This window comes from Microtus pennsylvanicus, chromosome 17 (genome assembly GCF_037038515.1).
Source record: "Microtus pennsylvanicus isolate mMicPen1 chromosome 17, mMicPen1.hap1, whole genome shotgun sequence".
Taxonomy (NCBI): domain Eukaryota; kingdom Metazoa; phylum Chordata; class Mammalia; order Rodentia; family Cricetidae; genus Microtus; species Microtus pennsylvanicus.
The window spans coordinates 44,710,153-44,736,874 of NC_134595.1; the positions used below are offsets into that span (position 1 = coordinate 44,710,153).

General features: G+C 43.4%; 2 protein-coding genes across 3 annotated transcripts in view; one reads left to right on the forward strand and one right to left on the reverse strand.

Annotated features, from left to right (window-relative positions):
* Positions 1–7,516, reverse strand: part of Col4a4 (collagen type IV alpha 4 chain) — a 117,201-nt gene extending 109,685 nt beyond the window's left edge. Inside the window, exon 1 of the mRNA XM_075952202.1 lies at positions 7,138–7,516. The gene's annotated coding sequence lies outside the window, so the exon portion shown is untranslated. The remainder of the gene's footprint in view (positions 1–7,137) is intronic.
* Positions 7,474–26,722, forward strand: part of Col4a3 (collagen type IV alpha 3 chain) — a 128,581-nt gene continuing 109,332 nt past the window's right edge. For both annotated transcript variants that reach the window (XM_075952200.1, XM_075952201.1), the window contains exon 1: positions 7,474–7,932. In XM_075952200.1, the coding sequence (XP_075808315.1) occupies positions 7,855–7,932 (78 nt within the window). In that variant the 5' untranslated portion in view covers positions 7,474–7,854. The remainder of the gene's footprint in view (positions 7,933–26,722) is intronic.

Genomic DNA, 26,722 nt, shown 5'->3' on the forward strand with positions numbered 1-26,722 from the left:
ATCCTCTCTCGACTTTCCCAGCTCCCCACCTTCTGCCCTCAGCTCCTAGAAACCCATATACGAATGACATAGAACATGATGCGAGTCTCTCTGTCTGGCCTATTTTACTTGACATTACAAGCTCCATCCAGTCCCATTGATTTCATTTATTTAAGTTGATTCTATTCCAAGACACACCCTCTCAAAAAAGAAAAAAAAAAAGCTCACAACATGGTTTATTTGAGTTCCTTAGCAAAAACATTTAACCTCGTTCCATACAAGATTTTTCATGTGGGTCATGAGTCTGTGTGGTCCGAAGACCCTCAGAATGTGGCTGCAGCTTCGTGTTCTCTGAAAGGGAAAAACTTGTCAACTACGCAAGTAAATTCTTGAGAACTACTCTAAATTCCAGCTGGAACAGAACGCCCCTGGCGTAGAGCCAGCCCACCCCACCTCTCCTACCCGGTAGACCTGGTTCCAATGTCTGAACACTGCAGTCCTTAGATGACACTGGAATTAGGTCTGTTCAGCCAGAGACAAGCGCGTCCTACCTCAGCTTGCCCGCTATTCTGGCAACACGGGCGTCTATTATCACTTCCTGTGTGAGGTCTACCTCCCGATATTAACAGAAAACTTGACAGTAACCATAAAAATGCCACCTCAAGGGACAAAATGAATACACAGCTAACTTGCAAAATCAGACTGGTCTCGGACCTCCAAGTTCCGAGTGGCATCCTTAGTTTAGAACGCTCTCAAATGTGCCACTGAAAGTTCTAGACTCCAGCTTCTCCTGCATCTATGGGTTTTCTTCCTGCCCATGGAGGTATGTTTATCTCAGCTCTCTGGACCTTCCAGACTTTTGAGACCTGCCAGTGGAATGAGATTCCTGCAATATCATCAGCTGATTCCTCGGACCGCACCATTCCCCCAAGGGCAGGGGGAAGATGACTCCCCAAGTGGAAAGAAAGCCTCTGTGGTTCCTGTGTAGACTCTCCTTCCCCGCATGCCGACCCTGCATCCAAATAGTTAGGGGATGAGAGTTAGGAAGGTTAGGATTCAGATATTCACTACCACCACACGGCCAATTCATTAAGTAATTAAAACAGATGCTCAGTGTAGCCCCGGGCAAGGCCATATTTCCTCTGAGCTCAAGATTTCTCAGTACAGAAAGTTTCTGGAAGAAGTAGATTTGAGGGTGAATAGTTTGTGAACTTGATAATCATCTAGTTACAAAGCAGGGAGGACAGAACCACAAAAGGGCATCCTCCCTAAAACTGGTGAAGCAGACACACTTATTTTAAAACCAGGGCTAGAGATAATAAGTAAAATAAAACAAAGCACTTGCTTACAAGAATGGGGGCCCGAGCCTTAGTTCAAATCCCTAGCCCCCTGGTATAACTGGATATCAACATGTAGATGAATGAAAATAGATCCATATCTATCACCATGCACAAAACTCAAGTCTAAAGGGAACAAAGTCCTCAACATAAAACCAACCACACTGAACCTCATAGAAGAGAAAGTGGGAAGTACATTTGAATACGTTGGCATAGGAAACAACTTCCTGAATATAACCCCAGTAACATAGACACTGAAAGCAAAAATTAATAAATGGGACCTCCTGAAACTGGGAAGGTTCTGTAAAGCAAAGGTTATGGTAATCAAGACAAAATGGCAGCCTACAGAATGGTGAAAGATCTTCACTAACCCCACATCAGACAGAGGTCTGATGTCCAAAATATACAAAGCACTCATAAAATTGGTTATCAAACGAACAAATAATCCAATAAAAAAAATGGGGTACAGACCTAAACAGAGAACTCTCAACAGATGAATCTAAAATGGCTGAAAGACACTTAAGGAAATGCTCAACATCCTTAGTCATCAGAGAAATGCAAATCAGAACAACGCTGAGATTCCATCTTACACCTGTCAGAATGGCCAAGATCAAAAACACTGATGACAACTTATGCTGGAGGAGATGGATGTAGGGTAAAGGGAACACTCCTCCATTGCTGGTGAGAATGCAAACTAGTACAGCCCCTTTGGATGTCAGTATGGTGATTCCTCAGAAAATTAGGAAACAACCTTCCTCAAGACCCAGCAATACTACTTTTGGTTATATATCCAAAGGATGCTCAATCATGCCACAAGGACATGTGTTCAACTATGTTCATAGCAGCATTGCTTGTCATATCCAGAACCTGGAAACAACCTAAATGCCCCTTGACCGAAGAATGGATAAGGAAAATGTGGTATATTTATGCAATGGAGTACTACACAGCAGAAAAAAAATGACATCTTGAAATTTGCGGGCAAATGGATAGATCTAGAAAACATCATATTGAGTGAGGTAACCCAGACCCAGAATATATGTTCTCACTCTTGAGTGGCTTTTAGACATAAAGCAAAGAAAAAACAGCCTACAATTCACAATCCCAGACAACTTAGACAACAAAGAGGACCCTAAGAGAAACATACATGGATTTAAAGTACATGGGAAGTAGAAATAGACAAGATCTCCTGAGTAAATTGGGAGCATGTGAATTATAGGAGAGAGCAGAAGAGGAGGGGAGAGCAAGAAAGGGGAGCAGAGAAAAATATATAGCTCAATAAAAACAATTTTTACAAAACAAACAAATCCCTAGTACTCATGTAAAAGCCAGGTTGGATGTATCCACCTGCAGCCCCAGTATTGTTGAGATCAGGAACAGAACTGCTGGGGCTTGCTGGCCTCCAACCTACCTCCAGGGTCAGTGAAAGCCCTGTCTCAAGGGTATAAAGCTAAACACGATAGAGCAGGACTTCTGGCATCTTCCTTTGGCCTCAGAATACAGACACAAGCACCTGCTCGTATCTGAGTGCATACACACACACACACACACAACCAGGAACAGACTTATCCCCAAGTGACAAGTGTCTGTAAGCCCAGCACTAGAGAGTCATGGGCAGTAGAATAATGAGTTCAAATGCCAGCTTGAACTACATGGAAGACTGTCAGAGAGAGAGAGACAGAGAGACAGAGAGACAGAGAGAGACAGACAGAGAGAGAGACAGAGAGAGAGACAGAGAGACAGAGAGAGACAGAGAGACAGAGACAGAGAGAGAGACAGAGAGAGACAGAGAGACAGAGAGAGACAGAGAGAGAGACAGAGACAGAGAGAGACAGAGAGAGACAGAGACAGAGAGAGAGACAGAGAGAGAGACAGAGAGACAGAGACAGAGAGAGACAGAGACAGAGAGACAGAGACACAGAGAGAGACAGAGAGAGACAGAGACAGAGAGACAGAGAGAGAGACAGAGAGAGACAGAGACAGAGAGAGACAGAGAGAGACAGAGAGAGACAGAGAGAGACAGAGAGAGACAGAGAGAGATACAGAGAGAGACAGAGACACAGAGAGACAGAGACACAGAGAGAGAGACAGAGAGAGAAAATAAAAGGGAGGGGAAGGAAGCAAAAGGGAAAGAATGGAGGGATGGAAGGAGGGAGGGAGAGTGGGAGAAGAAGAGAAAGAAAGAGATATAGGGAGAGAGGTTAAACAAGAAAGAAGCAGGACTGGAGAGGTGTCTCAGCAGTTAAAAGCACTGACTTCTCTTGCATGAAGACTGGGGTTTGGTTCCCAGCACCCACACAACATCCATAGCCGTCTGTTGACAACAGATCCATGGGATCCAGTACTTCTCTTCTGGCCTTCACAGTCTCCAAGTACATGTGTAGTTCTGGGCCTTGCTGGCCTCCTGCTTGGCCCAGGTTCGGTGAGAGACCCTGTCTTAGGAGAACACGGCTGTACATGTCGAGCAGGACACACTGGCATCTTCATCCAGCTTCAGAATACAGACGTGTGCACCTCACACATCTGGCCCCATGCACACACACACACACTGGCATCTTCCTCTGGCTTCAGAATACAGACGTGTGCACCTCACACATCTGGCCCCATGCACACACACACTGGCATCTTCATCCGGCTTCAGAATACAGACGTGTGCACCTCACACATCTGGCCCCATGCACACACACACTGGCATCTTCATCCGGCTTCAGAATACAGACGTGTGCACCTCACACATCTGGCCCCATGCACACACACACTGGCATCTTCATCCGGCTTCAGAATACAGACATGTGCACCTCACACATCTGGCCCCATGCACACACACACTGGCATCTTCCTCTGGCTTCAGAATACAGACGTGTGCACCTCTACACATCTGGCCCCATGCACACACACACTGGCATCTTCATCCGGCTTCAGAATACAGACGTGTGCACCTCTACACATCTGGCCCCATGCACACACACACTGGCATCTTCATCCAGCTTCAGAATATAGACATATGCATGTGTACACATCTGCCTCCACGCACGCACACACTCAGAAAAATACTCAAACAGATAAACCTTAAAAAAACTTTTGAAAATAAAACAGAAAAAAACGAGCTAAAGGCAGACTAAATAATTATATAAAGCTTGCCAAAGGGATTAAGAGTTGGATTTAAAATCTTCACCTAGTATCGCGTGTTTAAAAAAAATTGTACGAAAAGAACCATCTTCTTTCCTTTCCCTTTGCTTTTCACACTTAAGGAGTAAAATAGGAGTCACTAGTTCTTTTGGTTTTATTTTTTTTTTATTCACATGCTCTGGTTGATTTTGGGTTAATTACACCATAGGTGAGCGTAGGGACAATGTAGCCAAGTGTGTGTGGCGGAGAGACGAGGAATGCGTGCTTTACTCTGACTTTCAAACAAGCCACTTCTCCGTGTCTCACCTGCAAGGGAATCGGCTAGAGATCTTGGATCTTGGACATTTACTTTCTGATTCGCCGAGTCTGGGTAGCTGCTGAGACTCCAGTTTCTAACAGCTCCTGGTTATGTCAAAGCTTCTGGTCTTAGGAAGGCAGGATTCGAGGTGCCTTGAAAGTGCCCTGACCTGGGCTCAGTATGATGCTGTGCTTGGTTCTTGTTCATTAGCACTGAACTCAGAGGAGCATCGCTGCACCATGCCACCATGGTCCATCTACATTCTCATCAATTCCACCTGCTTTCCTTTATGCAACTCCAGTCAGAATGCAAACATGTGCTAGTTACATGGAGATCTCATACGAGAGACTTCTGATGGATTATCAGATTCCTACAACTCCCCAAGACTGGTACCATGATTAGTCTGATGTTACAGAGGGTAAGAGTCCACCCTGGAGAAGTTAATCCACACCAGTAAGTACAGAAGGATTCAGAATCCAGTGGGTAGACCAGATGCCAGGCTCTCCAGCATCTGCCTCCTTCCTGATTCATGTCCCATTCTCTTCGCTGCTGCATCAGAAGCATCATCCAGGTGACTGCTTTACCCTACGATGCTGATAAAGCTCAGGGTGTTCTTCTATCAAAACTCCAGGGATCTGGGCTGAGGATCCAGCTCAGCGAGTGAATTATCCACTGTGGAAGCGTGAAGACCTGAGCCTGGATCCCTAGGATGCATGAAGAGCCTCATGCATATATCTGTAATCACAACACTCCTAAAGCCAGGCAGGAGATGTAGACGAAAGAATCTCTGGAACCGGACATGCCAGAAGAACAAGAGGCCCTGTCCCAAGCAAGGTGGAAGGTGGGGACCCACACTCAAGGCTGCCTGCACACACTCTCTGTGGCTCTTGCTCAGCCACGCGAGAATATGCACACACATGAACATGCACTCATAAATACATCACACATAGAGAGAAGGTGATAAAGAAGCTACAGGGTCACAAAAAAAATCCATTTAAAATTCAAATTTTCTGGAATCTCGCCAAGTGGGGAAGGGAGCATTTGATATCAGTACTGAGATTTTGATTTGTTTTCAGGAAGCAATATCAATTTGTAAAAGATAATCAAATGCTTCTCAGGACCCTTGGGCACTGTCACTTCATCATCAGCAGAGTCCCTGCTGTCCCTGCTGTCCTCCCCGCAAGGATGGCAGACATTCCCTCAAGAACTTTCCGGAAGCCACTATGTGGCCAATTATATTTATGATCTGAGCACAAACTCGCATAATTATTATTATTATTATTCCACCAAAGAGAGCCTAATTCTGTGCAGCTAACAAAAATATCTGTGGTTGGGAGTTAATATATCGAAAATAATAATAGTAATAATAAATAACATAATAAAATAGTGACTACAAAGCTATTTGCACAAAGAATCTGCAAGAGGCTCTGGTGTACACCAATAAGTTTATTCTGCAGAGAGTCTGATACAACCAACTTGGAGTTCACTGAGTATTGGAACTTGGAGCTGTTTCTCAGGAGAGTCTAATGTAAAATCACAGTTGTGCGTCATGGAAGAGTCCCCCCTTTTTATCTACAATTTGAAGGGGAGGTGAAATGGAATTCAGATGGCCGGTGACCGGTACTTCATGGAAGCTGGGCCTTTCCTGCACTCATGAACATCAGTTAATAGGCCACTGACTTGCTAGCGGCTGAGCTTGCTCTCACTGATATGCTCATGGCATTTAGATGGTTATCATAAGCCCTTGTTCTCAGTTACCACTGTGAGGATGCTATAGCTGTTTAACGAGGTGTGCTGTAGAGCTAATTCAACAATACCTAATTCACCAAGAATACTACCTGTCTGTTAGTACCACTCTCCGTTATCACTGTGACGATTGTATCCAAGTAAAACCGTCTGATTTGACTGTAGCCTGTGCATTTTACACGGCTCACTCCATTCAGTGTTGTCTGCAGCACGAGAAAGTATAGAAGCCTGCTCCAACAGGGTGCCCTACGGAGCTAGAGGTGGCATTTGCATCCAAGGCCCTCCCAGGTGGGGACACCCTGGACCAGAGCTGGCTCTTGTTTTCTCCCCCGTTTCCGCAGATAAGGTTTAGCCTGAAAAGCAGTTCAACCCAGAGAATAGGATGAGCTTTCTCTTTCCCCTCAGCTGCCTCTTGCTCTTGGCATTTTGGAATGCCAATACTGCCAGGACAGTAACTCGAGCCTCCAAATTAATCAAAACACACAGCGCCCAGTTCAAGCCCTGGCAGAGAAGCCTGGGAGCCAAGCAAGCTCTCCTCTGCTGACCCCAAGGCCACAACTGCTCCATCCACCACCCTTTAGACACCGCAAAGCTTCTGCTCCCAGGCAGGTGCCTTGGTGTTGGGGCAGTGCCTGCCTGTGGGCGGCTTACCTGGACGAACAATCCCGCAGACAAGGAACTGCAGGCTAGCAGACAGATTTGATACGCGCCTCACAGTTGCGGCTGGAAGGAATCCACTCGTGACCGTGTTCCTTTCCACTGCCTGTTCAGCGTCAAATCTATGCAGTGGTTGTGAGTTGAAGGCCGTCAGCAGATGTACAGCCGCGGGAGCTACCAGCAAACCTGGCCCCAGAGTCGCAGACTCCCGCGCGCCTCCAGCTTAATCTGGGCAGGGCTGCTGGCCACTCCCTCCACCCTGTGCAGTCACCTCCCTACCGCACACCCCTAAATTCCTCACGCTGACCCGCACCCGCTAGGCACCAGAGTCCCTGGAGCGCAGGGAATCACCTCTTTCACCCTGACCCTGGATCAGCGCCCACCTGCCTGCTCTGAGGGCGCCCAACCCTTTCTCACTTCCTGGGCACGATGCCCGGTTGAAGGGACAGTGCCTGGCGAGCTGGGAGGGGGGACGAGGGCGGGACCTAGGCCACTTCTTCCCTCCCTTAGAGTCACAGTCAAAAGCTTGGGTGAGGGCAAGCAGACCGCGGTGGGTCGAGCCCTACAAAACTCGCCCCAGTAGGTCAGCAAGCAAGGCGAGCTTCCCAGCGGTGCCTCCTCAATCTGTGCCCCTAGCGGTACACGGAAGCCTGAAAGTTCGTGGGTCCGGTGGATCCCCGGACACACTAGGACTCAGGACCAACGCCCATCATGCACTCAGAGAGTGCGCCAAGGTTCCGGGCGCTCCTGTTGCTGCTGCTCCTGGCCACACCGCCTGTGGTTAGCAAGGTGAGTGACTGAAGGGGCTGAGCGACCCCACCACTGCTTGTACCTATCCCTGGAGGAACAAGCCAGTTCCACCCACTAGGGCTTCTTCGGGTCACTGTTTGGAGGGTTGCTCAGCGGCAGACTCCTCCTGAGTTCAGGGATGGCAGTGCACGCGGGGTGGGTGGGGGGAAGAAGGGCAGCCCCGGGAAGCAGGTGGAATTTGCAGTGCTGGGAGAAGCGAGGAGCCAGCCAGCTTTTCAGGATCACAGGAATCCCAGCTGGAGGAGAACAGCTTGCAGAGACTGGTAAATGGAGACCAATAGATAGGTTAGAGATGGTTGTATAAAAGGGAAGGATATAAGGTAACTAAGATTATAAATATGTTATGTAAGACAGGCAGGTGATGATAAATAGAATGATGATAGGTAAATGGATAAGGGATGGATGGGTAATAGATGAGTTAGGTAATAGATGATGGATGGATGGACAGATCAATGATAACGATGATAATGGCTAGGGTACTGGAGGTGTGATGTCAGGCTGATGGATGAATAGGTGGTTTGGTTGGCTCGAAGTGCCCCAGCCTTGGAGGAGACACCTCCTTGGAGTCTCAACACTGCTCCTTCCTAAACCAGACCTCACCGAGACTCTGACTTCCCGAGAGCTCCGTGTTCCTTTGGCACTCTCTGGAAACAAAAGCCATCACTGAAAAAAAAAGAATCAAGACCTAGAACTTATATTAGGATGACTTGATTTCTCGTTGGAATTTGGGTGACCCCATGCTCATTTGAATCTATTCCATAATCCTGGTTCTTTACCACTAAAGATAAAAATCTCTCAAAACGGTGAGACTTGTTTTGGCTTGATTTTTAACTTGTGAAACAGAAATTAACGTTTCAGATGCTTGATGTTATTTTTATATTTAAAAGTTAATTTGGGTACAGTAAGTTTTGTTTCCTATGATGAGCAGGTATCTTAAGTCTTACATGACTGAGAGCGATTGTAGATGGTCCCAGAGCGACTTGTGTGTTACCTGAGAACACATTAAGGGCCTATGACTGCATAATAATTCAATTGTTTTCATTTCACTTACATTCTAAGTGAGGCATTGCGGGCATCACAGCACAGCTAACACTCCTCTAGATTTCCATTTTCCAACAAATATCCAGACCCGCCTTTTCTGTGGTATTTATTTCCGATATTTGTGTGCTTTACATACACAGCTGCAAACCATGGCAAACTAGATCTTGTAGACCAGGATGGCCTCGAACTCAAAGAGATCCACCTGCCTCTGCCTCCCGAGTGCTGGGATTAAAGGTGTGCGCCACCACCGCCCGGCAATAGTTGTGTTTCTAGCAGAACCGTTTCCAGGCTTTAAATGTGTCCTTTTGTATAACCTATACATCTGTCTGCACCTGAGGTTAAGATCTACATCATTTTTTTCTTTCCACTGTGTTGCATAGTATTTAACAATGTGCTAAAGTTAATTGATCTGGCCTCCCACCATTCAGTCCCGTGAAGGTGACTTAGCATTTCTGTACCTGCATTCTCAAAGACTGTTGTAATCTATGAGAGGCAGCTTTAACAATAGAACATTTTTCAAGGTTAGTGATATGACTCAGTGTATAAAACCTGACGACAAAATTTCAATTCCCAACAGCATAAGAGAACCAGCTTTTGGTTCTCTTGCTGGGTCCTCTCCCTGCCCTCTCCACCGTGAATAAATGAATAAATAAATAGCTAGCAAACCAAGACTGGCTAAGCTAGGTGGCTAACTGCTGCTGGGTAGGATGACTACAACTTGCGCAAACTGGTGCTGACTATCTAAGAGCTTTAGCAGAAACCAGTGCTTTGGGAAAGTCTAAAGGAAGTGCATGCTATACAGAGGCCTGGGAACTCTCCAGAGCAGTAAGAATAACAATCTTTCTGGACTGAGAAGAAAAACAGCGAGAGTGTGAAGGGACATGGGCCCCTTGAAGAAACACCCTTGAAAGGTGGGGCCCTGGGACAGGAGAGACGGCTCAATGTTTAAGAGCAGTTGTTGCTCGTGCATAGGATCTGGGTTTGATTCCCACTCAGAGGTTTACAACCGACTGTAACTCAAGTCCCAGGAGATCCAACGCTCTCTTCTGGCCTCCATGGATAGATAGCAAGCCCACACACAGCCAAATACATGCATGCAGAGAGAGCACACATAAAATAAAATGAGAAAATCTAATTGTTAAAATGTGGTGCTCCGTGACCATAGATCCTCCAGGTATATACCATGTGAAGTTATGTTGTGATATTCTTGTTTGGAGTTTAGGAACATCAAAACATTGCAATTCAAGTTAAAGACTATCACAGTGAGTCCACCTTTTGTGTTTCTATTGAAGTTTGAGGTGAGCCTTTGTTAAAAGCATTCAAAGCTGTTGCTTCCATTGCAACTGCTGAAGGAGAGAGAAGAGGTGCCCCTGAGATTATAAAATAGCCTCTCCTATGGTAAAGAAAAGTGATCTCAAGTTAACCGATACCTGGGTGAGGTGACACCCAGGTGGGTGCCAACGTGACTGAACCCACAAGCCAACTGTGACCTTGAGCAAGCCAGGACGCTACTCTGAATCTCAGTCTTCTCATCTGTGATGTGGGAGTGTCTATCTCCTTCCAGTAGCCAGCAGCTCAAGAGCGAGGCAGTGGGGGAGGGGATACTCTTTAAGCACGTCTGACTGTTGACCTGATGTGCCACCATCTTTAGGAGAGAAGTTAAGAGTCTCATTTTAATCACAAACGAATTATATCAATATTAGCAACTGATTTAGATTTTACTCAAAACAGAATAGCAAGCAGGAAAAAACAAAAACAAACAAAATCAGGGTGAGTCAATCACTGTGTATCTGAGAGCTCTATCCAGTCTTTGGGCCAGAATGTGCATAATGTCTGTGCTGTTAGCTGTGGGCAGCATGTGTGTAATCTCTGTGCTATGTATGTTAGCTGAGTGCTGGCATGTGCATAATCTCTGTGCTGTTAGCTGAGGTCTCCAGTTGTACTTTAGCACTTCCTCAAACAGGAAGCCAGCGGCAGTGCTGACCCTGCATGCCCTGCCTCTCTCAGCCAAGGTGAAACAGCCTGCCCACACAGTTTGTCCCCAAGCACCCAGGGAGAAGGAAGGGCTTTGCTGCTTGGCTGAGAAGCCAGGTGCTCCCTAGCTGCTCACCTTACCTTTAGGTTGACAGCCAGCTGTCTTCTGGCTAGTTCACCCATTTTAAACAAGCAACCCCAGGCCAGGCAATAGGTGAGGAATGTATGTCCATCTCTGCTCCCTGGATAAGGCAAAGGTCTCCAGCTAGATTAGCATAGTCTTAAATTCCAGGAAGAAGTGCAGAAACAGCATATGAAGAAGCTTTCTCATCTGAATTCATTTTCAAAATTGAAAACTTCAGTTGGATTAGTTAGCACTTCAAACAAACAAAAAGTAATGTAATAGCGCAAATTTATATATCCTGAGGCTAAGCAAATATTAATAAAATAAAATTCTCAAATTCCTCATGAGGGGAAAAAACACAAAATGTCCTAATACTTAACTACTTGACTTTCTTCCAGTCCAGGAGATCTGTGTATGTCATTCTCATGAAAGATTTTGTGTTTATACTCCACACAAGTGAGTGGTGTGTGTGTGTGTGTGTGTGTGTGTGTGTGTGTGTGTGTTCCCCTCAAGAACAAATATTACTGTTTGTGGTTTTTCAAATGTAGTAGTTTCATATTGTACACTTACTTTCTTTAATCATTGACTATTATGTCATTGGATTTCATCCATCTTGACATACATTTTTTGTAGAAATACCTGTTTTATAGCATTCTGTAATATAAAGCAGCTTGTTTTTTTGTGGTCCCTTCCTCAACAACCTAAGCCTGTCTTCACAGTTTCATTTTACAAAGTTGCAATGCACGCCTCTCTATGTGTAACATTGTGACAGCTAGAACTTGAACTGCTGGGTGCTCATAGCAAACTCGGTATTGATACATTAATCTCCAATGAAGCCACATCCAGCTTACCCTTTCCCTTCATCAGCTGTAAAAGTTGGTGTGCTTGGATGTTAAAAAGCATGAAGAGAGACCTTGCTTTAATTAGTAATCTTCATACTTGCTCGCCCCTCTATACTTCCCTCAGCGTGAATTTTGTGGACCACTTTCTGCTGTTCACCTACTACAGACTTTGACTCTCTTCTGCTAAATATTCAGAAGTGATGGATATTTGGATATCAAGTTTGTGCTCTTTTAACGTGTTACAGGAAGGTGACCCTCATCTTTGGCTTACCTTTTCATTTAGTTCTTGGTGTCTTAATGAACAACACTTCATCTAACATAACTTCAAGGTTACCCATGGAGCTTTAGCATTTTGTTTTCTGCACCTTGTCAAAGAAATTCTTCCTTGGGATTATGAAAACATCACTCAATATTCCTTCATCTAAAAAAAAAAAGGAGTTACAGTTTAAATTCTCTATCTTGAACTGTCTTCAGCTTATAGTATATGAATTCATTTTTACCTGTATGATAACGAATTATCCTGTATTCTTTCAGTAGAGCATGTTTTCTTTGCTTTGCAGTTACATCTGTAAACATGCAAAGTGTCCACTGATCCTTTGTGCTGTTTTCTTTTGTTTTATTCTCTATGGCCACTTTCTTTGTTTTCAAACTACATCTTCTATAGTGAGCCCCCAAGCAGAGCAGTCATGCGTGCTGTTATTATTTTCTTTAAAATTGCCACTGCCAATCCTCTAGGGCCCTCTCACTAAGGTCTGACATCCACTTGTCAAAGTTCTATCGAAAATCCCTGTTGGATGCTGATATGCATCCCATGTAGCATATAGGTTATGATGTTGCATGAACAGGTGCCTGTCTCATACAGATGCTACCGACTGTGAAACTTTAACGTGGACCCAGCAACCTTCTTGAATTCTCTTATTATATCTAATATTTTATGCATTTAGATTTCATGTGTAGCTGATATGTTATCAGTGAATAATAACTCTATTTCTTTCTAATTTTTATATATTTTGCCATCTGTCTCTCTCTCATGTTTGTGTGTGTGTTTATGTGTTTGGAGAAGGGATTCCTGCACATGTGTATGAGGCCAGAGGTCATCACTGGGTATATTCCCCAATCCCTCTCCACTGCGTTTTTGAGACGAGCTCTCTCTCTCTGATCTTGAAACTCACCAGCTAGCTAAACTGGATGGCTAGCAAGCCCCAGGGATGGTTCTGTTTTGTCTTCCTCAGTTTTGGGATTGCATTGGCCTATGTGGCTTGAACTGCTGGGCTCATGTACTCCACTGACTGAGAGATCTTCCCAGCCCTTCTTTTTCTTTTTAATACTGTGCTAACTACAATCAGAACTTTGGTCTTGTCTCATTATTGGATTATAGGGAATGCTTCTAACATATCATAATGTAATATCAGATGTGTAGTTTTAAGACAGTCTGTCAGATTAAAGAGTTTCTTTCCCTCACACAAAAAAAGTTTCTGTATTGCCAAATGAATCTGTATTAATGTTATTACTGATTTTGTATATGTTTTAGGAAAACTTCATAATCTGCAGCCAGCCAATGTAGTAATTCAATATATTTTGAATGTCAAACCATTCTTCCATCCTTGCATCACTATGTGATGAGCTATGATGTGGTCACAATGCCTTTTCCTAAAACACATTGGTCACTAAAGATGTCACAGGCATGGGCGACCACATTAACAGATGTAGCGTGAGGTAGCTCACCAGGGAGCATCTATGTAAGGGCCATGCTGGTCAAGGAACAAAACATCACCAGGACCTCCCATCTCTCTTCCGTGACTCCTTCCTTCTTCCTTGAAAGACACTAAAATTCCTTCACTTTCTTAAGACTTTTATTGTCGAAGTGCTTATCCAAGTCCTCACTCGCACTTTGTCTGGGCTGAAATTTCTGAATATAGATTCACAAGATGCATCCTTCTTTGGGCTTCTCTCATTTCATTCTGAATTTTCGTTGTGATTGATCCCTCGGTGATTGTGATGGAGTTTCATCTTCATCACTGCTCCATGTTCTGGTGTGTGAATAACAATAGTATCTCTAACTGTAAGCGGCTTCCAACTGGAGGCCATTACAAGCAATGTTACCATATAATAGGAGTTTCTGCAGTATTTTTTTGAGTTTTTTTTGTTTCTTTAATATTTAAGTATTTTATGTTCCTGGTGCCGCTATACACAATGCATTTTAAACGTTTTAAAGACACAATAAAACCTAATTGGGTTTGGCATTTTGATATTGAGCAAGCAATTTGAAAAGTACAAATACATTTAATGCAAATTTTTTCTGCCTTAACTGCATTACAAAAATCAATTAATAGTGTTTTATTGTCATCAATCTCAAAACCTTTAAAATATTTACCGTGGCAGCTATGCTGAGCGGATTACTGAAACGATATTTCTTAAGTCTCAAATATTTTTCCTGGCTATAATTTTGAAAAATTGTGGTATCAGTTATAGACTCATTTTTAAAATTTTTTTTGGTTAGTCAAAATTTTTGATCATGTCATTAAAATGTTCTCTATGAGGCAGGGTCTCACTGTGGAGCCCAGGCTGGTCTGTAACTCTGCTCTCTCAGTTTCTGGAGTGCTCATACATGTACATCACCAGCCTCAGACGACTGTTCCTTAATAACCCCCCCCCCTCGTTTTCTCTAAAGTCAATGCTTTCATTAGATATTTGCTGGTCCTTGCGATGTTTCCTCCTAGCTCTCTTACTCTTTAAAAATCATTATGTTCCTTCATTTATTTTGTGCCTTTATGTCCATGCACAAAAGCCACGGCATGCCTGTGCAAGTCAGAGGACAAAATGCAGGAACCAATTCTCCCCTTTGGCATGTGGGACCCAGAGATCTGATTTGAGTCGCCTGGTTTGGTGGCAAGTGCCTTTCTCACTGAGTCCTAACTTCTATGTGAATCAAATGTTCTTGGCCTCCTTGAGTCTAGCATCTTGACCTTTGACGTCTCAACATCCAGTCACTTTCAGCATTACATGGGCTTGTCCTGATGACTTTCTTTGGCTTTATCTCACCGCTCCCCTTTGCACCTCAAAGTTCATGGCTTCCGTGCCTTTGGAGCAAATCTTTCTTCTGTGTGAAGTGGGAGAGCCAGGATAAATTCTCTTCTGCCCACAAAGCCTTACAGAGACCTTCTGCACAGTCCAGTGGGATCCATTATCATTTAAACCTATGCTTTCTCACACGCTACTTCTTGAGAGATCCAGGCCAAGCCACTTCTTCAATGTTAATCTCCTTTTCCCCTCCACACTGGACTCTGAAATTTTCTTAAGTGCATCATTGAGATCTTTAATTTTCTCTTCAGCTGTTTATAACTTTCAAATGATTTTTTTCCCTCAACTGCATTTCTCGGTAATAAGAATGACCTCAAATCACGTGATGCTCATTACAGCCCAGGCCTATTAATCACCAGCTTTAGTTTTTGCCTTAGCTACTCACCTTAAAATAGGGGTAACAGGTTTGAACCTTGAGATTTTATGAAGCATGGATTATTTGATATACACACTTTCATTGGCAGGTTTGCAATCATTCTCTGTATGATAACTGGAAAATTGATACTCTTTAGAACTTGCTTTCAGTGACTCCTTGAGGATCCAGGCTCTACGCATTTCTATTCTTTTTTTTTCTTTCCAGTAATTCCTTTCACTGCCTCTTGAGCACTCGACAGATACCTACTCCCTACCGCCCTTCTCTTGTTCTTTATTTCATGGTCCAGCTTCTTTTATTTGCTGACTCTCTCATAAAGAGATGGTGTAAGGGGAGAAATATTGGGGAAGAGTATCCTCTCCCATCACTCAACCTGTCTACCCAGGAGTCTCTCCAGAGTTAAATGTTTGTGTCCCCCTTAAAACCATATGCTGAAACCTACTCCCAGGGTGTTGGCATTGGAAGGTGGAGCCTTTGAGAAGAGATTTATTTATAAGGAAAGAATCTCATGAATATTATTCATGTCCTTAAAAAAAGCAGACAGAGGAGGCAGACCTACCTTACAATGTATAAAGACAGTCTGGAGGTGCCTTCTTCAATAAAACAAGCAAGGCATCCCCAAACACTGGCTCCATTACTATCTTCATGTCTAACTTCTTCATCTCCAAACTGTGGGTAATAAATCTCTATTATTTACAAATTACCAAAACCAAGGTATTTTAGTAAGTGCGTCCCAATAAACTAAGAAGGTAACAAACAAGTTTCTTTTCGTGCTCCCAGGATCACCTCCCCGCAAATCCTTCTGCTGCTTTTCCCAAACATATTATGTTTCTATTTGATGAGGCAGGGGTCAAGATCAACATAGCACAGCCACCCACTTTTTCCTCCAGACAAGCCAAGAGTCCTTCTTGAGGACTTTCCTGAGGACAAGCACTTGGCCATTTTTTGAGGATGATCCTAGGAAAAGCAGCAAAATGAGAGAGATTTGTCTTCCTACTTCCCCTTTAGCTTTGACTCTGTTTACCCGTCTGCAATCTGAACCTTCTGGCGCTAACGCTAAGATGAGCTCTGTGAAACACTGCATTTGATTAAGGACCCAGAAGCTATTCCAACTGCAGTGCTGTCTAGCTGGAGAACGCCCTGCATTCTTGCATCCCTTTGGAACTGACCCTACTTGTGCTGTGGCATTCAGCCAGGGAGCAGCCATCCATCATGGAGTTGAAGACTTCCAAAGCCCAGCGAAAACACAGTGTGTAGAGTATTTTTGCTCCACACGGTTTATATCTGGCTTCCGCCAAAACTCTTAATCATAACATAGCGTTGCCGTAGCTCGTCTTCCTCACCTCTGCTTTCAGCTGAAGGGGGGAATGGAAGCTGAGATGATACCGTTTTCACAGAGCAGCCATATTCCTGACTGTCCCTAGCACAGTGCGTATGAATTTCTCCTTAAACACTGAGACTCCATCTCTGCAAACCTCAACGGCCTGAAGGCTGTGGGGAGACTTTGGGATGAACGCAGGTGAACTCGCAATGCCATGTTCAGGATGCAAGTTCCCCGGGGCTCATCTAACAGGTACATTCTGTAATCTTCCAAAACTAATAAAGAATAAGAAGTCTTGAAAGAGAAAGGGATGTGCTGGAGAAGAAAGCTATATTTGCAACGTTCTTATGTTTTGTAGACTTCCTCTCTCTGTGTATGTGTGTGTATCGTGACTACCAGGGGCTGCTTTGACAAAATCTCATACATTTCATTAGTATTTATCTCTCATAGTTTGCAGAGATCATAAGTCCCAGATCTGGGTACCAAATGACTAAATGATGGTAAGAGCCCACTCTTGACTTGTGTGCTCATGTGGAAAGAGAAAGGTAGCTAGCTCTGTGTTGTCTGTCCACCAAGGAATTATTCCCATCTCAAGGACTTTGCCCTTGTGACCTCGTGGGAACTTAATTACCTCCCAACACCTAGTCTTCAAACACTACCACATCCAACGTCGGGGCTCTAGTGCATACATTTTGGAGTGGGGATATAAAGATTGTCTATAATATCTTATACCTTGTCTGCAGGTTTCCAATGAATAGAGTGTTTCCCTGACCTTTGACCAACAACTTGACATAAATAAAAGCTACCAATGAAGTTTTGAAGGTGGTGAACCTTCTGTGGTGATCATAGTGTAGAACTTCAGCTCATAGTATAGAACATAGCTTCTATAAGAAAAATTCTCAGCGTTACCCATCCATAGGAATTAGAACTATTTACTACAAAAGTCTCAGCGTGACAGAAAACAGTTTGGTCACCTTAGCATGAAGCCTCAGACAGAGGCCTGACATTCTTGAGAGGAAATACACATTGATCTGTTAAGACAGGCTTTGCTGTGGGTTCCGAATTTATCACGGGAAATGTAATCATTGGCTGTTGTCTTCCCAAAGCATCCCTGTCAGTCTTTCCCTCTTCCCAGAGTTCCCCCTTTGCATCTGCTAATTAAGGCTGCTGGCTTCAGGTGTTTGTTCTGGCCAAGACTGAACTGGGTTGCATGATCTCAGTGAAGTTTCCACTTCACTCGATTCAGAGCTGCAGATGCGCCAACATCTGTGCGTCTGTCACACAATAGGAACATGATACGAGCCATTACTTATGAGCCACATAAACCATGTTGCATTTTTCTAAGTTCTATTTAAATATCCAAAGAGATTGGTAAATTAATTTTAACATATATCTCAATGTGGTTGTCATATTATCTAAATATAAAGTTGCTATAAAAACATCGATGAGATATTTACAGTATTCTTCTTCATATCTTCTCTTCAAAAACTGAGAGTATTTTTGCATTTCTAGAATATATTAGTTAGGTCACATTTCTATTTGTAGCCACTGTCCCGAGGAGTGACTTCTGTGTTCATTTTCCAGTGGATGGGGAAAGGGACATTCTACAGATGATACCCATGGCAAGAACAGTGATTACTTCTACAGGAAATAATTGCCCAAATGATAAATCTCATTGCTACCATTAATATAATACCAGGGATTAAATTCTCCCATGAGTTCTGGGTGACAGATGATATTCAAACCCCAACATGGAGGGGTTTGCTCAGGGTTGTGCTTGGCTGATTATGAATAACAGTGTTTACACTTAACAAATTGGCTTTTAAAAAATACAAACAATACAGTGCATTTATGTGGCTCCCACAACAGCTGTTTAACTACCTGAGACTGACAGGGAGGCTTAGGAGTGAGCCACGTGTACAGTGGCAGGTTAAGATGCCCTTTTGTGCAGCTGGAATGCCACTCACTGCCTATCTCTCCTCAGCCTCACTGGGAAGGAGCTGAAGTTGCTGAGCTTGGTACCAAGTCAGAAAGTATGAAACCCCAGTGCAGAGGTTAGAGAGAGTAAACGGCATTTTAGGGGCACAGAAGGATGGAGAATTCCTCTAGGTCGTCATAGCTATTGTTCAGTCTAGCTCTCCTACTGTGTCTCCTACTGTGTTTTAAAGCTCAGCTCTGTATTTATAATATCAGACTAAAGAGAGTTAATAAGAGTGTTTCCACTGGGGTTGGAGAGAGGGCCCAGCAGTTAAGAACACTGGATGCTCTTCGGAGGACCCAGGTTTGATTTTCTGCACCCACATGATGGCTCACAACCATCTGTTGGGTCTAAAGGTTCTGTATCTCTCTTCTGGCTTCTTCAGACACTAGGCACACGTGAGGTACACAAACAAAACACTTATATACATAAACAAAACACTTACACACATAAAGCAAAAATAAAGAATATTCCCATATGTAATGATATGGTATTGTATGTGTATTGTATACAAATACATTTTGTACATGTGTGGTTAAAGAATATTTTATTTTTACAGTTCTTTTAATTGTTGTATATGAAAATGGTTTTAAAATGTGTAATCTTGAGAGAGATTTATAATAAGAGACTGGGGATGTAGTTCAATAGTAGAGTTCTTACCTACCATGTTTAAAGCCCTTGGTGTAACCCCAACACTGGAACAAACAAACAGTTTTAGCCATAGATATGTGTTATCATCGTGGCAGCAGGGTGGGAAGTGTGCTGGCTACTTTCATCAACTTGACACAAGCTAGAGCCACTGGAGAGGAGGGAGCATCAATAGAAAAAAATGACTGGATTGTAGACAAGCCTGTAGGGCATTTTCCTAATTAGTGATTAATGGAGGAGGGCCCAGCCCATTGTGGGTTCTATAAGAAATCAGGTTGAGCAAGGCATAAGGACCAAGTCAGTAAGCAGCACCCCTCCATGGCCTCTGCATGAGCTCCTGCCTCTAGGTTCCTGCTCTGACTGAGTTTCTGTCCTGACTTCTTTCAGTGATAAACTATGAGGGATCAAGTGTCGGCCAAATAAATCCTTCCCTTCCCAACCTCCTTTGGTCACGGTGTTTCATCATCGCAACAGCAACCCTAACTAGGACAGGGAGTAAGTCAAGAACTTCCCACTTTTAATCCTTAAGATCTACATTTCTTAATGAGAAGGTCTCTCCCGATTGGACTCTCAGACAAGCTATTCCACTGTTTAGAAACGAGCTCGAGGGTGTTTGGAAACACTGGGGAGACTTGTCGTAATGTAGACAAAACAGGTCGCTGGAGTTTTTCTCCCATCGTGATATTTTTGTTGTTATGTGAACTTCCCAAGGAAAAGGTTCCGTAAGTAGGAAGCTGAAAGATCTGTCCTCTTCTCCCTTTGGATCAAATGACAACATTTACATACATAGGGAATCAAAGTAACAGGGCTAGATGTTTATTTTCTTTGTTTGACCAAGGGATAATTTTATGCTGTTTGTTTATATATAACATTGAGAAAGCTGAAGAGTTTGAATGCTGGATTTCAAAATAATCCGGGTATGTTTTAAAGTGATGAAAATATAGTCTGTAGTCACATTTTCTAAGGCTGGCATTGCTAATACGTTGGTTTCTTCCTTTCCTTTGCCTACTTTTTTCATCCAACAGTAGGCTGATGCATATTTTTTATGTTGTTGATTACTATGAATACAATTTTCAAATTTCTACCGAAGACTTCACTGTAGGCTAATGTCATATATTATTGAAGGAAACTGCTACTGGACATACTGTGTATTTCCAATTATTTAGAAACAAAGGCTAAAGAAGTAGCTCAATCTCTAACTAAGCACTATGTAAGATTGAGGACCCAAGCTCCAGCCCTGTAAACCACTTAGGAAAGCTAGGTATGGGTGCATGCATGCATTTAAAATCCTAGCACTAGCCAGGAGATAGAGGTGCACGCCTTTAATACCAGCACTTGGGAAGCAGAGACAGGCAGATCTCTGTGAGTTCAAGGCCAGCCTGGTCTACAAGAACTAGTTCTAGGACAGGCTCCAAAGCTACCAAGAAACGCTGTCTCAAAAAACCAAAATAAATAAATAAAATAAAATCTAGCAATAGGAAAGCAGAGAAAGACAGATTCCTGGAGTTCATGGACCAACTACCCTAGAGTAATGGCCAAACTACAGGTCAACAGAAACTATATTATTTAAAACACTGCCTGACCCATAGCTTAAGCATATTTCTGGCTAGCTCTTATATCTTAAATCAACCCATTTCTATGAATCTGTGTATCACCATGTGACCGTGGCTGACCAGCAAGGTTCCAGAGAGTCTGGTGAAGGCTACGTGGCTTCTTGCTGACTCCGCCTTCTGTCTCCCAGTATTCAGTTTAGTTTTCCCACCTAGCTCTGTTCTGTCCTGTCATAGGCACAAGAAGTTTCTTTATTAACCAATGGCATTCACAGTATACAGAGGGAAATCCGACCATCATTCATCTATGGCCTCCATGTGCATACACATATGCACATGAATACAGACACACACACACACACATACATACACACACACACATACACACACACACACACGGGGGGGGGAGGTAAATTCAATTCTGCTAAAACAGAATTGAAGATAAACTTTTACCAAAGTCATCTTTTAGTGATAATGATATTTTAATAATGTACTTTCGTGTCAAATGTCCAACTCCGTAGCATGCATTTCTGAGAGTCAGATGGCAAAGTAACACCATTTCTGCTTCTCAGATGAAAGTCTTATCCAAGAGCACTGCCAGTTAACAGAGGAAGCGAGTGTGTAATGGGGATATCTGAGGAGTCTTTCCAGATACCTGAAGAGGAATACCAGATTCTACATGTTTGTTGCTTAAATAACTCTGTGATATTTCAGATAAAATTGAATTTTAAAAGGATTTGATTATCAAAATAAATGATTCCTGACACCATTATTTCCTTTTAATGCAAATCATCAATCAGTTCCATTTATTTGCTAAAATATTATTTCTCTCTGCAGTGTAGAAATGCTTTAACCTGTATCCCTGCCACTGTCTCATTCAACTAATTAGAGACAGGTGCCATGTCTGTCTTGGTGATTCCAGCTCCTAGGTTCACAGTTGGTAGCCGGGCAGTGGTGGCACATGCCTTTAATCCCAGCACTTGGGAGGCAGAGGCAGGCAGATCTCTGAGTTTGAGGCCAGCCTGGTCTACAAGAGCTAGTTCCAGGACAGGAACCTAAACTTCGGAGAAACCCTGTCTCGAAAATTTCAAAAAAAAAGAAAAGAAAAGAAAAAAGAAAAGATTCACAGTTTCACATTTGGTATTTCCAGGCTTCAGTGAGCTGCTGTGGGACTAGAATAGTATTTAATTAAACACTAAAACCAAAATATCAATAAAGAATGACTAGTTCCTCAAATCCTTTGGCATTTAAAGAAAACCATGGTTGTGAGACAAAATGTTGAACAGGCCATTTATTAATTCAACAATTAAAATACTTTCTCGTATCTTTACTGTGTGTTAGGTATATGGTGGGAACAAAGATAGATTTTTTTAATGTCCCCCCCATCCTCATGGTATATGTGCTTAAGAGATAGGCCTGGATAAGCACCCAGAAAACAAATGATACAGATCCCTTGAGAGCGTAAATATGGAGAAGTTAAACACAAGTGGGGATTAGAAAGAAGAATCAAGCTAGGTAAACATAGAACTGGGTGGAAGAGCAGCAAGCAGCATGTTTCTCGCCGGAGCCAAAAGTGGGAAGATTTCACTGACCTGAAAACCATAGCTTATCTTCAAAGGAAGTACGTAGGGGCTAGCGATGAGCTTGGGAAGCAGTAAGCAGCTTTTCTTGGCAGTACTTGCATCTCCTCCCCCAGCTTGCGTTCCAGTGCCAACACTTGTTAGTAGCTTATATACGTGTGGGCTGGGTCCTCTTTATTCGGCCACCCTAAGCAAACATAGATTCCACAGTCCCTTCCAAACTTTCTTTAATACTGGGGCCACATCATATCTGAAACCTCATGAAAGAAAAATCTCATGAGAGTTCCCACTCACAGAAAGCCGGCCCGTGTGTTCCAGCTGGGTGTTCTCGAATAGCTGGCACGGACCAGCAGGTAGATTTCTTGACTACTGCATGCGCCCGGGGCTGAGCCTACAGGTCATTTTCCATTCACTGTGACCGACGCGAGCCTTTCTGAGGCAGAACACAGAAAGAGCATGTGACCTGCATGCGCTCCATCCCCAGACGTACAGGAGCAGTCATGCAGGGTTATTTGAGGCAGCAGGTCATACAACCTAGGTCGAGTCCTTCATGAAGTACCAGGAGAGGGACGCTGTTCTGATGACTTTGGGCAAGTCATTCAAATTCCGAGGCTCTGCATGTCCTCGCTCATAAAATGTGGCAGATAAAAAGTTGCCCTCCTTATCTACAGAAAAGACTGCAGTTAAGTGCACTCTGTGCCCAGTCAAGCATTCCACAGATGCCGGGTATCGCCAGGACAAGAAAGCTTCAGCCTGTCACCAACACAGCTGTCTGAATGTGCTTTTCAAGATCCAGCAATGTCCCTGTTGTCTTGTGACTAGGACGTCCTGGAATGTATTAAGGGGTTTCCTACTGCTGGCATTTTCTAATAACTTCATTCCAAAACATCAGCAGGAACAACATCCTCCCTGAGTGCTGTTCCTATTAAAAGAGAGCAGTTCCTTGACCTTATGGCGTTCCATGCAAATAGTGTCGCTAAAACTCTGCCAGGGATGTGACCATTTTCATGGGTTTCTGCCAAACACCTCAACCAACCTACTTGCTAGAGATATTCCTGACTTAGAGTTAATAGTAATAATTCACAGACCTCGGAGATGGTCAGTGAGTAAGAGCACCAGGTATTCAAGCTCAAACGCCTGAATGTAAATCCCCAGCATGCACTAAAGAAACAGCTAGAGAAAGGCAAGCATGGCCACACATAGCTGCAATGTCTGGAGACCGTCTGAGCAATAGAGAACGGAAAATTGTTAGAACACGGCAGCCAGCCAGGTTAACTGAACATCAGTGAGCGAGCTCTGGGTTTAGAGAGAAATCCTGACTCCAAGGTGATAAAGCAGTATACCCAGCACCCTCTCCTCTGGTCTCCTTAAACAGTCACACGGGCCTGCCTGCCCCCACCCTCACACAGCTATCATACACCCCACATACATCACACACACCACACACCAACACATATGTTACACGCTCGCATTGCTATCACATACATCACACACATAGAGCTATCACACACCTGCATCAGCACATAGCCACACAGCTCTTACACATATACACCACACACATCTATCATAGGCATTACACACACATCATACACTACACACACACATCACACTTACAAATTAGATCACATGGCATATGGCATTTGGTATCCTGAGTTGGTTTTTTTTTCTTTGTGTAGTGATGGGGAAAGAATCAGGATGTCCTCCATATTAGCAAGTGCTGTACCACTGAGAGAGAGAGCAAGTCCTGAATCTTAGCTTTTCCATGTTGTGCTATACTGTGAGCACTTGCTCATCGTTAACGATCCCTTAAAAGGGAATGTATCACTTTCTGCCGTGTTTATATCCCTCAGCTTAATCAAACTTTCTCATATTAACAGTGACATCTATGGTAACTTTTCTTGCTTTGTGTCTGATTTTTGTAAGAGATTCATATAATGAAAGCATTAAGTATAACTAACATAAAAACTTCTGCACCATATATTGTATTTGTAAAATAATAAAGTCTTAATAGTGATGAACAAAAATAAGACAGAACTACTGAAACTCCTATCTTGTGGCTACAACAGTAATTAAGATTACATATACACACATATTTAATATTCTTTTCTTATTTAATAAAAAGTGTGATTGACTGGAAAGTGACAACTGAAACTTTTTTTAAAATCCCCCAAATGAGTGTAGTGATGGCTCATTGAGTTTAAAAAAAAAAAGATTCCCTCAACTAGCCAATTTGTGCAGTATGGCTTCTGGAATGATCGGTCCATCTTTTTAAATTTTTTTAACTTGTCTCAGATCTGACCCCAAATAAGCCAAAGAAATATCTTGTATGGCACCAGTATTTTCTTAGAACATAGCCTCATGACGAAGCACAAATCTAAACAGATGATCATGGACTCTATCCACTAAGTCCTTTGTTATAATCGGTCGCTGTTTCAAGTTTATGTTTCTCCCGATTTCCTTCTGTTGACCTAGAGGTATAATCCAAGCAAATCCCTTCCTCCTATAATTTGATTTTGATTAGACTGCTTTATCACAACAGTAAACAAGCCAGGAAGCATCCACCTTAGCGGCCATGCAAACGACACCTACACAGCTTGCTCAGCTGTGCTTTAGAAGATAAGTGAGGGTGGTTCATTCTGAACCTATTTCTCCTCTGAATTCTAAATCCATAATTTTCATCTTTTTTGCTTTTTGAGACAAAGTTTCTCTGTAGCTTTGGAGCCTGTCCTGGAACTAGCTCTTGTAGACCAGGCTGGCCTCAAACTCACAGAGATCCGCCTGCCTCTGCCTGATTGCTCTTAGGGCTGATGAAGGAGGGGGACTTGATTAGGGCAGGGGGAGGGAAATGGGAGGCGGTGGCAGGCAAGAGGCAGAAATCTTAAATTAATTAATTAATTAAATTAAAAAAAAACAAAGCATCATCTTCTCCAGAGTGCCATTTGGAATGGTTGCTTGACCTAGAAAAATTCATAAGGATACCATGCATGCCTGGCACCTGCCTCTGAAGAAAGACCTAGGCGGTATTTTTTCTGAGCTACTCTATTTTGTATTCATTTCCAAGTGTATTATTTGTTAGTATAATTGTTTATGAGCTTTGCCTTTTATTCTCTCTACCAGAAATAATCTAACTTCTCCAAATAACTTCTTTTGTTTATTTTATCTTTTTTTAGTTGTTGCAAAAAAAAAATTCCACCTCCTCCCCGTTTCCCATTTCCCTCCCCCTCTTCGCACACATCGCCCCCTTCCCCCACTCTCCTACCCCTCTCCCCCTCCCCCCAACTCCATTCCCCATCCCTCTCGAGAATGAAGAGCAGTCCAGATTCCCTGCCCTGCAGAAAGTCCAAGGTCCTCCCACTTCTATCCAGGTCCAGGAAGGTGAGCATCCAAACAGGCTAGGCGCCCACAAAGCCAGTTCATGTGTTAGGATCGAAACCTAGTGCCATTGTCCTTGGCTTCTCATCAGCCTTCATTGTCCGCCACGTTCAGAAAGTCCAGTTTCATCCCATGCTTATTCAGTCCCAGTCTCGCTGGCCTTGGTGAGCTCCCAATAGATCACTTCCACTGTCACAGTGGGTGGGTGCACCCCTCGTGGTCCTGACTTCTTTGCTCATGTTCTCCCTCCTTCTGCTCCTCATTTGGATCTTAAGAGCTCAGTCCGGTGCTCCAATTTGGGTCTCTGTCTCTATCTCGATCCATCGCCAGATGAAGGTTCTAAGGTGATATGCAAGATATTCATCAGTATGGCTATAGGATAGGGTCATTTCAGGTTCCCTCTCCTCAGTTGCTCAAGGTACTAGCTGGGGACTTCTCCCTGGACACCTGCGAGCCACTCTAGAGTCAAATCTCGTGCCAACCCTAAGATGGCTCCATCAATTAGGATATATATTTCTCTGCTCCCGTGTCCATCCTTCCTTTATCCCAACCATCCCATTCCCCCAAGCTCCTCCAAATAACTTAAAGTATAAAATAGTAGCAAATAAAATTAATAAAACACAACAGCATAATCGGAATATGCTTAACGTTCATGTGCATGAAACCAGGACAGGACAAACGAAACGGTGATTCAAGTCTGTGGAGCAGGGGTGGAACAGCACCTACTAGAAACAGGTTTGAACAGTTCTCTCTAAACCCCCATGCATGCTTTTATGCCACGAGGCATATTTGGAGGACTACTGGAGCCCCAGCCGCTTCCCAAGTCTCGTTTGCTTATTGACTTCCATGAGATAAGCAACTTGTTCAGCCATAGGCTCATGTGAC